This window comes from Amblyomma maculatum, chromosome 1 (genome assembly GCF_055883805.1).
Source record: "Amblyomma maculatum isolate TAMU_Amacu chromosome 1, ASM5588380v1, whole genome shotgun sequence".
NCBI classification, from domain to species: Eukaryota; Metazoa; Arthropoda; class Arachnida; order Ixodida; family Ixodidae; genus Amblyomma; species Amblyomma maculatum.
In genome coordinates, this window is record NC_139344.1 from 343,739,495 (window position 1) to 343,753,599 (window position 14,105).

General features: G+C 46.1%; 1 protein-coding gene across 1 annotated transcript; it reads left to right on the forward strand.

Annotated features, from left to right (window-relative positions):
- The first annotated feature begins 3,854 nt into the window (after window positions 1–3,854).
- Window positions 3,855–5,681, forward strand: LOC146207637 (organic cation transporter protein-like). Its single transcript, XM_084577102.1, has one exon. The coding sequence runs from the start codon at window positions 3,855–3,857 to the stop codon at window positions 5,679–5,681; it is 1,827 nt and encodes a 608-aa protein (XP_084433228.1).
- Window positions 5,682–14,105: the final 8,424 nt, after the last annotated feature.

Consider the following 14,105-nt stretch of genomic DNA (forward strand, 5'->3'; position numbering starts at 1 on the left):
AGAGCGGCGTGTAATTTTAGCAGCCATCTTGCATAGTAGTGACTTCGTTTTGTCATTGGCACCTTGTCGCCGAGTGCTCGCTGATAACTAGCCCGTCAAGAGTTACACCGTAAACCCGTCAGTAAAGGGGAGATAATCAACCGTTTTCTTTCCAGCCTGATTAAGGGGAGATGATATGTTTTAGGAAAACATGAAATCAGGAATAAATATGATGTAATAGAGATATTTGGAGAGAATCTAGCACACCATCCGTTCCACATGTTTTTAAACCTCTACGAGGGTACACAACTAAACTTCTGTAACAACCTGTTCAGTATAATTCTCGAAACACTAGCAGAGTGAGACGTGCAAAAACTGCGTAGTGCACCGCTGCCTAGTAAAGATTCGGGATTGCGATCGTGAGAGTGGCGGGCTGCACTAAGTGCGGTGCCAGAACTATAGTTGTACGTACAGACGTCCACTTGCTTGTCCAGAGCGCTCGAAAGGCTCACCGAGACGTACACTGGCGTCATTTGAAAGTAGCCTAAACCTCGGTTTGAAACAGCTTACCGCGGGCATAGACATTCGCATGGATTATCGTTACTTCTGATGTTGCAAAATGTATATCGGGCCAGTGAGCTGTGATTAATGAAATAGATGCACAACAGAGTGGGCCGTTCGAGCACATTGCACAAGTGTGTAGACTTATGTACCGAGCACACCTTGCCCTGAAGTCCTAAACTCTGCGGAATTGGCTAACAAAGAAAACAACTCAGACAGGGTGAAATACTATACTAGTCAGTTCGCGTTGCTTCCTGAAATCGACGACTGAAAAGAACTTGGTTGAAATCAGTCAAGGCAGTCATGCTACTACTATCTTTCCAATGCAGCTCTGTCTACTTTAGGAAATCCCAGTGTGCAAGGAAGCTGTTTTCCTTTAGACAAACGTTGCACTAAGCGCGTTGCCTGTTTTTCTGAAGTTGTTCATGTACAAACAGTGCGAATAGATTTCGTGCTTATTCGATAGCTGCCAGTGTAGATCTATAGAAAAGAAAAACAATTTTCTATTTGTTAGACAGCTGCTCGGTAGGAAATCGAACCTCAAGTCCAGCCATGTCCGACAGCAATCTGTATCGATCGTGAATAGAAAAATTAGGCTAGTCCCTCGTTCATGAGCATCATCATCAATTCAAGTGTGAATGGGAAACTGCATTTGTGATTGCTCTGCTCAATCCAAAAGTCCGAATGAAAATAATTAAATTATAGTAGCATGTGAATGCGAAGAGTATCTCGCACTTCGGTTCTGATTTACTAGTCAATACATAATTAAATCATGCCCGCAAACACATTGAAACGAGAGTACGGATTCTCAGTGTAGAAGTTAAGAGCTATATCTGTTCGCTGTCGTTGTTAACGGTTGTCCGAGAGTAAGCCCTATGTATTCCGCGCAATGATCTCCAGTTTGTCACCCTGAATGATGCCAAATGAAATGTCGAGTGTTGTCAATAAAGCAGAGGGCTACTATTTTTTTTTTGTGTTGTCTGCATGGAGCGCCGAAAATACTTTCCTTGTTTCTCTCCACAAGATTTCCAACGCATGACTGTGAGCACAGCGGTTGGATGCAGATGAGATGATGTGCTCATTCAAGTTCAAAAGGCAACTTATTGACCTCTAGTCACAGTTGGAGGAAAAAGAAGAGAAAGAAATCTTATGACAAAGAAAATCAAAATTGCCCATGTACAATTGCTCGATACTCTCTTTTGTTTGGTTTTCTTCATTAAAGTTATGCTAACTTAGCCTTTAAGCTCTTCCTTGTGCTCTAAGTCCCCACTCCTCTTGAGTACGTTCATCATACCCAAAGGAGACGCTGGAAACAAGACGAAACACAAATATTAAATGCGGAGACAGGCGATGACTGAAAACTGGAGCCAAGGATATTCTGTGCGATCGCCGAATACAGTGTAATAACGTCAGAAAAAAAGGCAAAAATATGGAAACATTAAAGACGGGAGAAACCACGGTGTAGAAGGCTTGGACAAAAAGACAAAACTAAATACAACCTATAGCATTGGGAACCTCCTTGGGCACCTCCTACAACCGTAGGAGGGGCCCAATATTGATATAATTGTGACGTTTACCACTTCGTGTGTACTTACGCCTACTAGCAGAACCCCGTCTCACCCGCTAATGAAGGTTCTGGAAAAGCGGCCGGCCAGTAGTTTTCCGACTTTTCTCCGCTGCCATTAATCACAAATGATAGCAGCTAGTCTATGCTCATCGCGCCCAACCACCATGGGTGATGACTCAACCTTCGGTGCGTCTGCATGTTCCCGGGATACTGAATAAATTAATGGTACCAATTAGTGTAACTTTCAACTCAAGCAACTTGTTCTGGCGTACATCTGGTCAGAATATAAGAACTAACCAACTACATAACCAACTCGCCCAAACTGCCGTTTTATCAGAACTACACTAACTATTCTTTGTCATCACATTCATTCATTCATTCATTCATTCATTCATTCATTCATTCATTCATTCATTCATTCATTCATTCATTCATTCATTCATTCATTCATTCATTCATTCATTCATTCATTCATTCCTTATTCATTCAAAAACCTTTATTCATGAGGATGACCTGAGGCTTCTTTGACTACAGTCATTGTGATACCAGCTCAGCAGATGACTCTTCAGTTCGTTTTGGGGCGAAACTCTACATTAACGGTGGCTTGCGCCGCGTGATTCCAATCCCTCGAAGGTGCAGTACTCCAACTGCATGTATCCATGGAAATCTGGCATCATTTCAAAGAGCGATTTCGAATTAAACATGTCTGCAAATTCTGCATTGTGTCCGTCCATGTATATTTGTTAAGATATATAACATTGCGAATAAAGTTTGCCAGGTGTGTGAAGGAAAAAAGTGGAGTAGCAGATATTCGAAATAGAAGAAAAATAAGGGCAGCAGAAGAAGAAGGAGAAGCGAGCGGCAGCGGCTCTTTCGGCCGGACCATTTTCGGCCTTGCGTTCAACAGCGCACCACGTCAAATAAGCTCGAAAGGCCTGCAAGGTCTGCAGCTGCAGTACGCGTGTGTTCGGCGTTGCGCCGTTGGGAGATACTCGAAAGTTGTATAAACGAGTCGTGGACTAGGATTGCATCATATACAATGCCTATTCCTTTTGTTGCTACTGAAACGCGCTTTAGTGTGCAAAGGGCAGTTGTTAAAGCGGGACAGCTTTTGTGCTTTTCGACTCGCGCAAATGCGCTGAATTTGCTTTCACTGTCGACGTACTCGCCAGCCTCTTCCGAAGCACCGTTCCTTTCTTTCTTTCTTTTTTTTTTTAACTGCTGGCTGCTTGAACTCGCACGGTAAGGGTCCAAAGTGTTTTACAATGTTCGAATATTCAATAACATTTTAAATATAGGTGTCAAGTCACCTGCCAATTACGGCTCTGCCAATTACGGGCAACAGCGGCGTTTGCTTACAGGGCGGACCCGCTGACACTCGTTTTCTTGCAAAAACTGCTACTATTAGAGTTCATTTCTGCAATTTTTAAGTATGATGGTCTTGTTCAGCGGAAAAAAAAAAACTATAAATGCCGCATAGAACCCATTTTGTTTTTTCGAAAAACGTTTCAACTTCCCATTGACCCATGTTTTTCTTCCTTTTCTTTAATATCAAATGCAATGCATTTCTGATTATGCGTGTGGCAAGAAAGAAGGAGACGAAGAAGAGAGAAGAAAAGAAGAGCCTCGTGCATCGCGTACATCCGTTCTCTCTTTCGAAACCAACGCCTTGCACAGGGCTCGGTACCTCTTAGAGCACCTTTGACACGACGACAAGTCCACTCATCGGTTTCCGCCAAAGCACACCATGACGCGAGGCATCGCCGCGAAGGCGCCGGACAAGCTCGTGGAGAACGACGGCAGAGAGACCAAGGCCGCCGATTCAACATGGCGGACAATGGGCAGCGGCTCCCTTTACCAGGGCAGCGATGTGGGCCGGGAGGAGGCTCAGCAAGGCACCGACGCCATCGGCCACGGTGACTTCCAGCGGCTTATCTTCGGCTTCACCATCGTTGCCCAGATGGTTCTGGTATGTCACAGCAATGTCCTGTCACTCATCACCAAGCCAGTGGACCACTGGTGCAAGCCGCCACCAGAGTTCGCCGACTTACCTCCTGCGGTTTGGAAGAACGTCGGCATACCCACCGACGAAGCTGGCCGCTACAGCCACTGCCAAGTGTACGTCCGGCCCGGAGGCGGCAGCAACCAGGCGGAAACAATCCTCTGCAAGAGGTGGGACTACGATCCGGAACAAGCGCTGAATAGTGCCCGCAGCTTCTGGGACCTCGTGTGCGATCGTAGCTGGCTTCTCTCTCTAGGCAAAGGAGTCTTCATGAGCGGCGCGCTGATTGTGGTGCCCTTCATGGGTTACCTCTCCGACACCGGGGGCCGCAAACCAGTAATTCTGGGCGCATCGTTCGTTCTCTTGCTGACCACTGTCGCCAGCTGCTTCACGGAGGCCTTTCCGGTGTATCTGATGCTGGTCTTTATCAACTCCGCGTGTGCCAGCACCGTACACATTATCACCGTGATCCTACTCTTCGAAGTGGCTCCAAAGCAGTACCGCACATTCTACATGGGCCTGGGCACCTCCATAGGCGTATTATTCGTCGAGCTCTTGTTCGTCGTCTTCACCGCCGTCCAACTTGGCTGGTTCCTGCTTCAGCTCCTCATCGTGGCACCCACGCTTCTGCTCCTCTCGGCAACGTTTGCCGTGCACGAGTCGCCGCTTTGGTTACTCACAATGTCCAAGATGAGAGAGGCGGAGGAAGTCATCTACGAGGCGGCCAAGATGAACGGAGTGCCGCACATCCAAGCCAAATATGCTGTGAACCGCATCAAGCTCGAGATGAATAAGCCAAACGTGCCCTTCTCACCGGCGGCGCCTTCCTCACTTCTAGGTCCCGGGCCGTTGCGCGCAAGAGCTGCTGCCGTATTTGCCACCACCTTCACCCTCATGCTGGCGTACTATTCTTTCTCTTGGAACCGCAAAATCGGTAGCAGCCTCGTGGCGAGGGCTTTTGCTGCATTCCTTCTGGCGCCCAGCTACTTGGCCATGTACCTCGCTCTTAACACACTGGGTCGCCTGCAGTTGATGCTTGTTCTGTTCGCAATGCTCGGCGGAGCGTCGGCCACGTTCGGAATAGCCACATACGCCCAGCCTCGTGAGGTCTCCTACGTGCTCGGCATCGCGGCCAAGTGTGTGACGAGCGCCCTGGTTCCCGTGAACTATCTTTACATGGCAGAGATGTTTCCAACGTCAGTGCGCAGTGCCGTCATATGCGGCGCCTACACAAGCGGCCGCGTCGGAGCCGTGTTTGCCTCAGCGTTGTCCCTTCTACAGCACGGGAATCACGAGGACGTCGTGTTCGCTATCGTGGCTGCGATCGTCTTCGCGGTACTGCCTGTGCTGCTCAGCCTGCCAGAGACTAGCGTAGGACGGTCCACAATGATATCAATGATGTCCGACCCAATGGAAGGCAGGGACCTTTTGGACGTGATGCAGAACACGCTCCCGACGCGACGAACGAAAAAGAAAGGCCGTCAGAAGTCTACGAAAGCTCCGGTAGAGAAGCGTAAAGATAAAAAGCAGGAGAAAAGTGTGCGCTCTGCCCGGAAGAAACTAAATCAGTGATTTATTTGTATGTTCTCAGTTAACTCATCCAGATTTACCGAGAAAAGGGCTACGTATGTCATCATCATCATCATCATCATCATCCTGACTATACCCATTGCAGGGAGAAGGCTTCTCTCGTACTCTTGCAATTAACCCGGTCCTGGGCCAGCTGCATCCATTTGACCCGTGCGAATTTCTTAGCCTTATCCGCCCACCTAACTTTCTACCGCCCCCTGCTACGCTTTCCTTCCCTTAGAATAAGCGACCATCGGTTATCCTCGCTTCGCACTACATGAAATAAAATAAAATTTATTTAAGCAGAATCGGGGTACATGTACTTGATAAATGTTTGTTATTACATCTGCTGAGGTTCGCGAGACAAAAGGCGTCTATATAACGCCGGACGTGGCCTCGTGACCTTCACGCACGCTGCGCGGTGAAGAACAGCGCCAATATTTGCCAAAGGGAGGTAGATCACATATAAATCGTAGCACATTCTATCTTCAAACTGCTAACATGGCACAGTCTCTAACAACTGAAAAGAAAAGAAACATAAGCAAAAACAGCATTGACAAGCAACAGCCAACAACAAAACAGTTTCACACATTCATTGGTGACATTGCAGGTAACATAATGTAGTAAACGTTATCAAGGTATGACTGTAACAGAACCGAGAATGAAGGCGAGTCCTTCTTCTAAGTTAACATGCGATATGAACCAACTCATATTGGCAGCCTTTTTTGTTTCTTGCTTGTGTTTTCTTTCCGAATCTCGATAAAGAAAATAACGCTGTCACGACAGCTTGGAGAACACATTTGATATTAATCTGCAGCCTTTACCTGCAGTAGTGCTTCTTTGACTTGTTTTTTTTTTTTTAATTTTTTTAAGAGTAGGGTGTATTAGAATCGATTGCGATGAAATGAAATTTTGGAAAAGTGTTTAGTAATAACGGTAGCTGATAACCTACTGGCTCCTCGCCGTTCGTTGTTCTAGCCCATTGTTTCACGTATTTTTCATCTCTTAACACATAACCACACCATAGTCGTGTGCATCGCGTAACGAAATTTCTTCCATGTTACTTTATTTTTACATACAGCGTTCAGGAGAAAGGGGGTGGGGGGAGGCGTGAGAGGGAAGATCCAAGTTTTAGGCTATTAACGTAAATCATTTCACTATAATTTTCCCATAAACATAGCACGTGCACACAACACAAAATTTGTTGCAAAGTACCGTGGTGTGCGTGTCATCCCTTCAGCGCAATGAAGTTTCTGCCGTGAGTTTCCTTGTCTACGTGCTTGGAATATCCGCGCTTCAATCACGTGACGTGACGATCGGGTAAGTACGGAACTCTTCTGACGATGGAAAATATTGTGGGTGGTAAACAAACATACTGAACAGTTTGCGCAGACACACAAAGACAAGCGAAGAAAACAAGGACAAGCGCTAACTCGCAACTAAAGTTTATTCAGAACACAAGCTGAAATAAATTGGAAGAAACGATAAAAATGAAACAATGCTGACAAGAAAATCGCGCTTCACAAATGATATCTTAGTGATTTGACCAAGAACCGAAGTACCTTATCAGAAGAGCAGACGGAAGACTGACTTACGCACTTAGCTACAGATTATATGAATGAGAGCTGGGGGGGGGGGGGGGGGGGGGGGCAGGAAGGGGGGGGGGGGGGGTAGCGTGAATCCAAGGCATACTCCTCCTTGCTGAGAGAATACAGCTCCGTTCGACTCGACACAGAGACGTAAGCTATGCCCTTATCAGGGGGAGAAAATATTAGTCGTTCTGATCCTTTCGACACTTGTTCACAAAACTTTGTGCAGTCGTATTATTCTTCAATGCACATTTCGGCGCTTTCTCTAACCTCACGTCCGGGAACGCTGTAGAATAGACCCGTAATGTCAATGGGGAAGCATGCCACTCTAGCCACTTTCTTAAGTATTTCATAGCCACTTTCGAATTTCTCATCCAGGACGGGCCAATCACCCTGAGTTTGTTCAGAGTAATCTGCAGGTATCTTGCAAGCTTTCCTCGCCAGTTTCTTTTTCAATAGCACCACCGTTAGGAGGTGTCTCTTACCTGATACGTAAGAGGTAGCTTTTGCTCTAGCTCTTGCCGAGGACAACAGGCGGGGTGAATTCTTGACCATCATCTTAACCACCCAAATAACCTTCTACAGCTCCACAAATGTCACATTTTACAAGGCGATCTTAAACACCACGAACAAATGTGAGCCTCAATAGATTCACCAGAACATGATATAGACTCCAGTATAGGTGACCTCAGAGGCAACCCTCGCTTTTGGTTGCACCAACCGACAGGCAACAGCTGAATGGGATCCTCCGGAGAATATCTGGGGCGCTCGCATGCGATCCTCAAAACCCACCCGCGGCTGAATAGAGAACGGCAAGTTCACTGGAGACGCTTATAGGCTAATACGGTTCCTGGTCTCCACATTATAAACATAATCCACCCTATGCAATATCAAAACATCTAACTCTGGTTTGAGGACAAACAGGCCTTATATCAAACTACATGGAGCTACCAGAATAAGGTAACGCAGCGCCCCAAATACACAATGCTAGAACAGAACAATGGTAAACAGCGCTCTCCAGAGAGTGTCTGTGTGAGCAGTGAAAGCTGGTCGACCGGGCTAAGGTCAACGAAAAAGCCACAGGTGGCCTTGACTAAGGAAACCACCCTCCCGCGGCTAAGACTTCCGGGTCGATCAAAGAGCCTCTCCCTCTCGAGTCCACGTTGTCACTAGTTCTCTTCGTCAGCATCAAATAGAAGGCAGTATATATGCATGCTAATCTGGCTCACGGCTACACCACTGTTTTTATTAAACCTGCTATTGTTTTCTTTAAATTATTCTGGATAATATTTCTTCTTGGAAAATTTATAGAAAACCAAAAAAGGGGGTTCTTTTCACTCTGGCTTTAACCCAGCTGCTTTTAATTCATGACAGCTTCGCATTTTCTTCGTTTTCCTACTTGGCCCCATGGTCATTACTGTGATCGTTTAGCGCTGCACGCACCTCGCGGGTCTCGTGAGTCGACTTCAGCTGCTGTGCCGTTCGGACTACTCGATGCTCTAATAACCTGCTTCGTTTTAAAGGTATGTCATTCTGCGCTATTTCGGAAGCCGCTGAGAGGCAACAACGCTAACAGACATTCGTTTGGCGTGTTGTTCGCTTCCAGCCATCTGCCTCCATTGTAAGAGTGGCCGTTTCTAGTTGAAAATGGGTTACTTCGGGTATACCAACTACGTGCATGCCTTTTATGACCAGATCGACGATTATCAATGCTCATGTTCAAGACAAAAAAACAAGTTTCAGGAAGGATTCAAATTCAAGGAAACGCAAAAGGCCAAATAATGTACTACACTCGACTTCTGCGCTCTTATCTTTGCTTTTAGGACAACGTTTCCCGCCATAATACCTCACTGTCTTCAAGGTATTCTCTCATCACCGACAAAAGCAATATCGGGTTTTATTGAATTAACCGGGTTAGTGGAGCAACGGAAAAACGTAACCTTTCAATTCGATAATATTTCGTCGGAACGGGCTCAGGAATCTCAACCATGGCCTATTGAAAACACATACGCCTGGATGCTGAACGGCTGTCCCGGAAACAAATTGCAGGTGGATGCTGTTTCCGATTGTTGTTCCGCGTGCGAATACCAATGACCAGTCCCCGGAAACTGGCGTCGCGCCAAGAAAGCACCGAGGACTCCAGCGGCCACGAAGAGGACCTGTCGGCCATCATCGGCAGAACCGGTCCTTTCCACAGAGAGATGCTCGCGTACGCCATGTTCGCGACGGCGGTGTTTTCCCTGCACGCCATGGTGTACGTCACCTCGAGGCCGGAACTGGTGAGCCACTGGTGCCAGCTACCGGACACTCCTCCCAACACGACGATCGAAGAATGGAAAGAGTTGAACATCCCCAAGGAAGAGGACGGCACTTACAGCCACTGCTTGGTGTACGTGCGACCGACAGGGTCACCTCCGGAGGGTAATGAAACAAGCGAATCCAGGCCTTGTACCACGAGGTTCTTCGACGTCCCAGGAGGCACGTTATCCATTGTCCAGGAGGTGAGCCAAGCTTCCACGTAGTGCATGCACTTCCATGCAAGGCGTGAATTAAATGTACACAAACAACCGCGGTTTGTAGTGCATTTTCTGAGTTCAAAAAAGTCGCACAAGAATTATTGAGCCATCATGGAGCAGGGAAGGGTTGTTCCTGGACACAAAATGGAAAATCAACAATGTGTTAAGTTAATTATAGTTGACGCGTAGTAATTTGACAACGTACGAGCCTGCTAATGCAGCTTCGCATGACTGCGTTTGAAGTACATAGGGTCGTAACCTATGGAAAACCAGGAAACCGCAGGCGACAGTCGAAGATGGCGGTGGATTGTAACACAATTGGTTTTCATTGCGCTGAGGTTACGTCATGCAGTTTCGCTTTAAGGGGTGACGTTTTCGGAAGCAGCGATCTCTGAAGCACCAGCATCGCCAACGTCTTCGTTTTTTTTTTTTTTTAACTAAAAAGAAGTACGAAGAACCGTGACTTTCGTTTTGAACTTGTTCCACATACGTTTGAGGGAACAACAGTTTAAAGAACGTGTGAACTGTAACTGAAGCTGATACCGCGCTGTTATCATACGGTGGAACCAGACCACACATGTTCACATCAGACTCACCTGCCTTTAAGTGCATAATGATATGAAGTAATCATTGCCCAGTGCCTTATATGCTTAGATCCGTTTTTGTGCTTTCTGAAGTCTTCTATCCATAATAGTGCATATAGTGCGTACTGGTTCCAGATTCCTGTAGATTGGAGAGCTAGCTACTAGGCCTGTACATCCAGTACGCAGTAGAGGCATTGATTCCTAGCGCTATGAATTCTTGTAGCGAGAGAGAGAGAAAGAAAAACAACTGTTCAAAGTTATAGCATATGATTTTCAACTGGTTGTAAAGTTATTATCACCAGGTGCGGATCACCAAAGTACAGGGATTGCGGCGGCGCCTGAAGCCACTGCTACTTCTGTTCACCTCCATTTACTATGCACTATAATGAGAAATAGCGCGGGAAATTTAAATTTTACGTTTAACCACGTTCCATTTGCCTACGCGGCGTTCACGCAAGAGGTCAGAGAAGAAAACTCGGAACTGTTGAGAGCTTTTTTTTTTTTTTTTTTTCTCGCTAATGAGTGCCTTCCAAATTGAAAATATGAAAGAGCCCTGAACAAGGGTAGAGGGGTAGCCTCAGTTTGCAAGCCGAGCCAACGTTTCGACAACAGCACTTGTCTAACGAAGACAAGTCCACTTGTCGAAACGTTGGCTCGGCTTGCAAACTGAGGCTACCCCTCTACCCTTGTTCAGGGCTCTTTCATACTTTTCAGCCATCTTCTTTCTCTCGTTCTACCCTAGATTTCCAATTTAAGATGTTATTTAAAAGTAGTTGCAAAGTTTTCGCCGATCTGTACGCTTCAAAAACGCTGCTTCTAATGATCAGGGTGCGATATTAACAATTAAAATTATAGGTGTTTAACGCTGCTGAACCGAATGTGGGGCGAAAGCTTTGGCTGCGGGCGACCGAGCGTCGCATCGAACGCATCAAAGTTCACTGTCCTTTTTTTGCAGAACCCACTTTCACGCCTCTTATAAACGTGCCTGCGTCGCATAGTGTAACGTGAATTAAAATGTCAAGGCAGGCTGTATAATGTCACCCTCCTACATGAAAGGAGAGGCCCGAGCTGACGAAACTAGTTGCTAGGCAACGGGACACTTTTTCAGGCACTGTCGAATTCCACAAGGTAGCTTAGTGTAGCTTTCGCTACAAAATCATGGTTCACACTTAAGCTCCACCTTTAAAGGGTATGACGCGACACCCTAGGATACCAGCCCAGAAACAAAGCCTCGATTTAACTAAGCCTCACTAGTGTGCCTGAGTGGCATAGAGGTAACTTGAATTCAAATGTCATGGCAGGCGGATTCTAATGTCTTCCTCTCCCGTATGAGAGAAGAGGCCCTAGTTAGCGCTCTTTCAGGCACCTAGGCACCGGCGAAATGCTCATGGGTAGCTTAGAGTAACTTTCGCTACAACAGCGCCTGACACCAAATTCTAATGCACATTTTCCTCAAGCGTCACGTTTCCCGAAGAGATTGTTGTTGGAAGAGACCAACACGAACAGTAATTGCTTCGCAGTGGGACCTGGTGTGCGAGAGGCAGTGGCTTTTCTATGCGATCAACCTAGTCTTCCTGGTCGGCTCATTTTTCGGACTCATTGTGTCCGGTCTATTGGCGGACAGGTAAGACATGTTACCTAGATGTACAGTCACCAAATATTTAACTAGTTTGCGCGACGGCCGCCGTTTCTGGGCTCCCGCGCCTTAGTGCGGATAAGAGTTGCCAGAAGGTCAAGATTACGCCAGGGCTTGGTGAGTTTTTCCTTATACATTGACTTTCTCGCATGTTAACTCCTCTGTAATGCTTAGAATCATAGAAAATGCGGCCGTCACGCACGCAAGTAAAAGATTTCAGCGGCTGTACTTCCTTCGCGGTGATGTCAACTCAGTGTGCGTGCGTAAAGATATCCTGGGTCTTCGCTCAAGCCTGGCTCCTCTCCGACAGTGTATGATGAACAAGACAGCAGCAAGGCTGCAGAGGCTCTGATTCCTTCTCTGTTTCTGTGTGCCGCTAATTTAACTAAAAAGCTATATAAATGTAAATGCGCCTGTAGTTAAAGGTGTCTCTTTGGCACGAACAAGAGGACTCTAAAGGAATCATATTATCAGAAACACTGTTTCTCACAGCTCTGCTTGTCCAAGGAAATGTTTGCTATATAACAAGCTGTCATTAAAAACTAAGGAAACTATACCCCAGGTTATCCCAGTACGTAACGTTGACCTAAGATGAGATGCGCGAGTGTCTGCTCCTATGCTAAAATGAGGATCCCTACGGACTGCAGAATAGGACGGAGGCCCGTGGTGTGCTTTTCTGCCATGATCCTGGAGGTGGTGGGCGTGTCAATGTACAGCGTGGAGAATTTCGTCCTGTTCCTCGCGCTTCGGTTCGTTATAGGTGCGACCGTATCTGCACTCTGCTACACAAGCTACGTTCTGCGTAAGTTCATCCACGGCGTTGGATATATATCACACCACCGACTTCGTTCTCTTTTTGATGTTTTTGTTTTGAATCCGGGCTATCGAACTTGAGCGACTGAGAAAGCGTGCGCTTCAAGTCATATAACAGCTTATAAATTATGACTGAATCTTGACTACACCACTTCAAAAATGAGCCCATGAGGATTCCGAAACGTCATCAGCCTATAAATAACTCGGACAGTGGCTTAGGATTTGCGTCCTTATGACCAAATGAACAGGAGGAATGCCATTGAAACTTCCTGAAGTTGCTTTGGAGCGTTTACAAGCTTCTTCAGTCTAACTCACAATATCATGAAGATTCAACTACAGAGCGCAGAATCGTACTCTCATGAATTGGCGACAGGAATTTTTGACGCAAGCAGGAGTGGGCATGAAATAACAGTGGACAGGTTGACCTAAATGATGCAGTAAACGGTTATGGAGTGGCTGGCATTTGTTACTTTAATTTCGAACAATCATCGGACTGTAGCGGTAAGCGACGACACATTCTGTATGAGCAGCTTTGATACTTCGGCCTCTTATTGCCCGTCAATGGTTGTCCGCCAAGTCTAAGACGGAGTGAACAAAAGCTTTACCTATCAATGCAACGTTTTGGCGTGGAACGAATGGTTCGGTTATAGCAGCAACTTATTTATTGCACCTGCAAAATTTGAAATAGATTCAACTAGGACTTCCTCGACAACTGTTCCCAAGGCATCGGCGGCCGCTTTTCGATGGAGGCGAAAAGCTAGCCACCCATGTGCTGTGCGATGTCAGTGCCCGTTAAAGAACTCCAGGTGGTCGAAATTTCCGGAGTCCTCCACTACGGCGTCTCTCAAAGGCTGAGTCGCTTTGGGACGTTAAACCCCACAAAACAAACCAACTCGGACTTCGTGTGAAGCCTCAAGAATATAGGATTTTGTCACCTGTATAAACTTAAATTCCCTGCGTGAGAAAATTTGGTACCACGGTTTATGCAGTAATAAAAATGTTCAAATCTATATAATATCCGATACACGACGCTGTCCTCCAGATTAAAACATATAGAAGCATAATCATTCTTCCTTATTATGTAAATACCTCTGGGCCTAGACAATTCTCTTTTTCGAAACTTTCTGAACTGCACACTCTCGTAATATATATAGAAAAATTGCCGTCGACAGCAGCGTGTATGCATTATGAAAATTTTTTCTAAGTGAGTTTTTTTTAACCATAAGGACATTCAAATTTTGACTCAATAATCCATGTAATAGTTAAAAGTGCAATTCTAATGAATGATT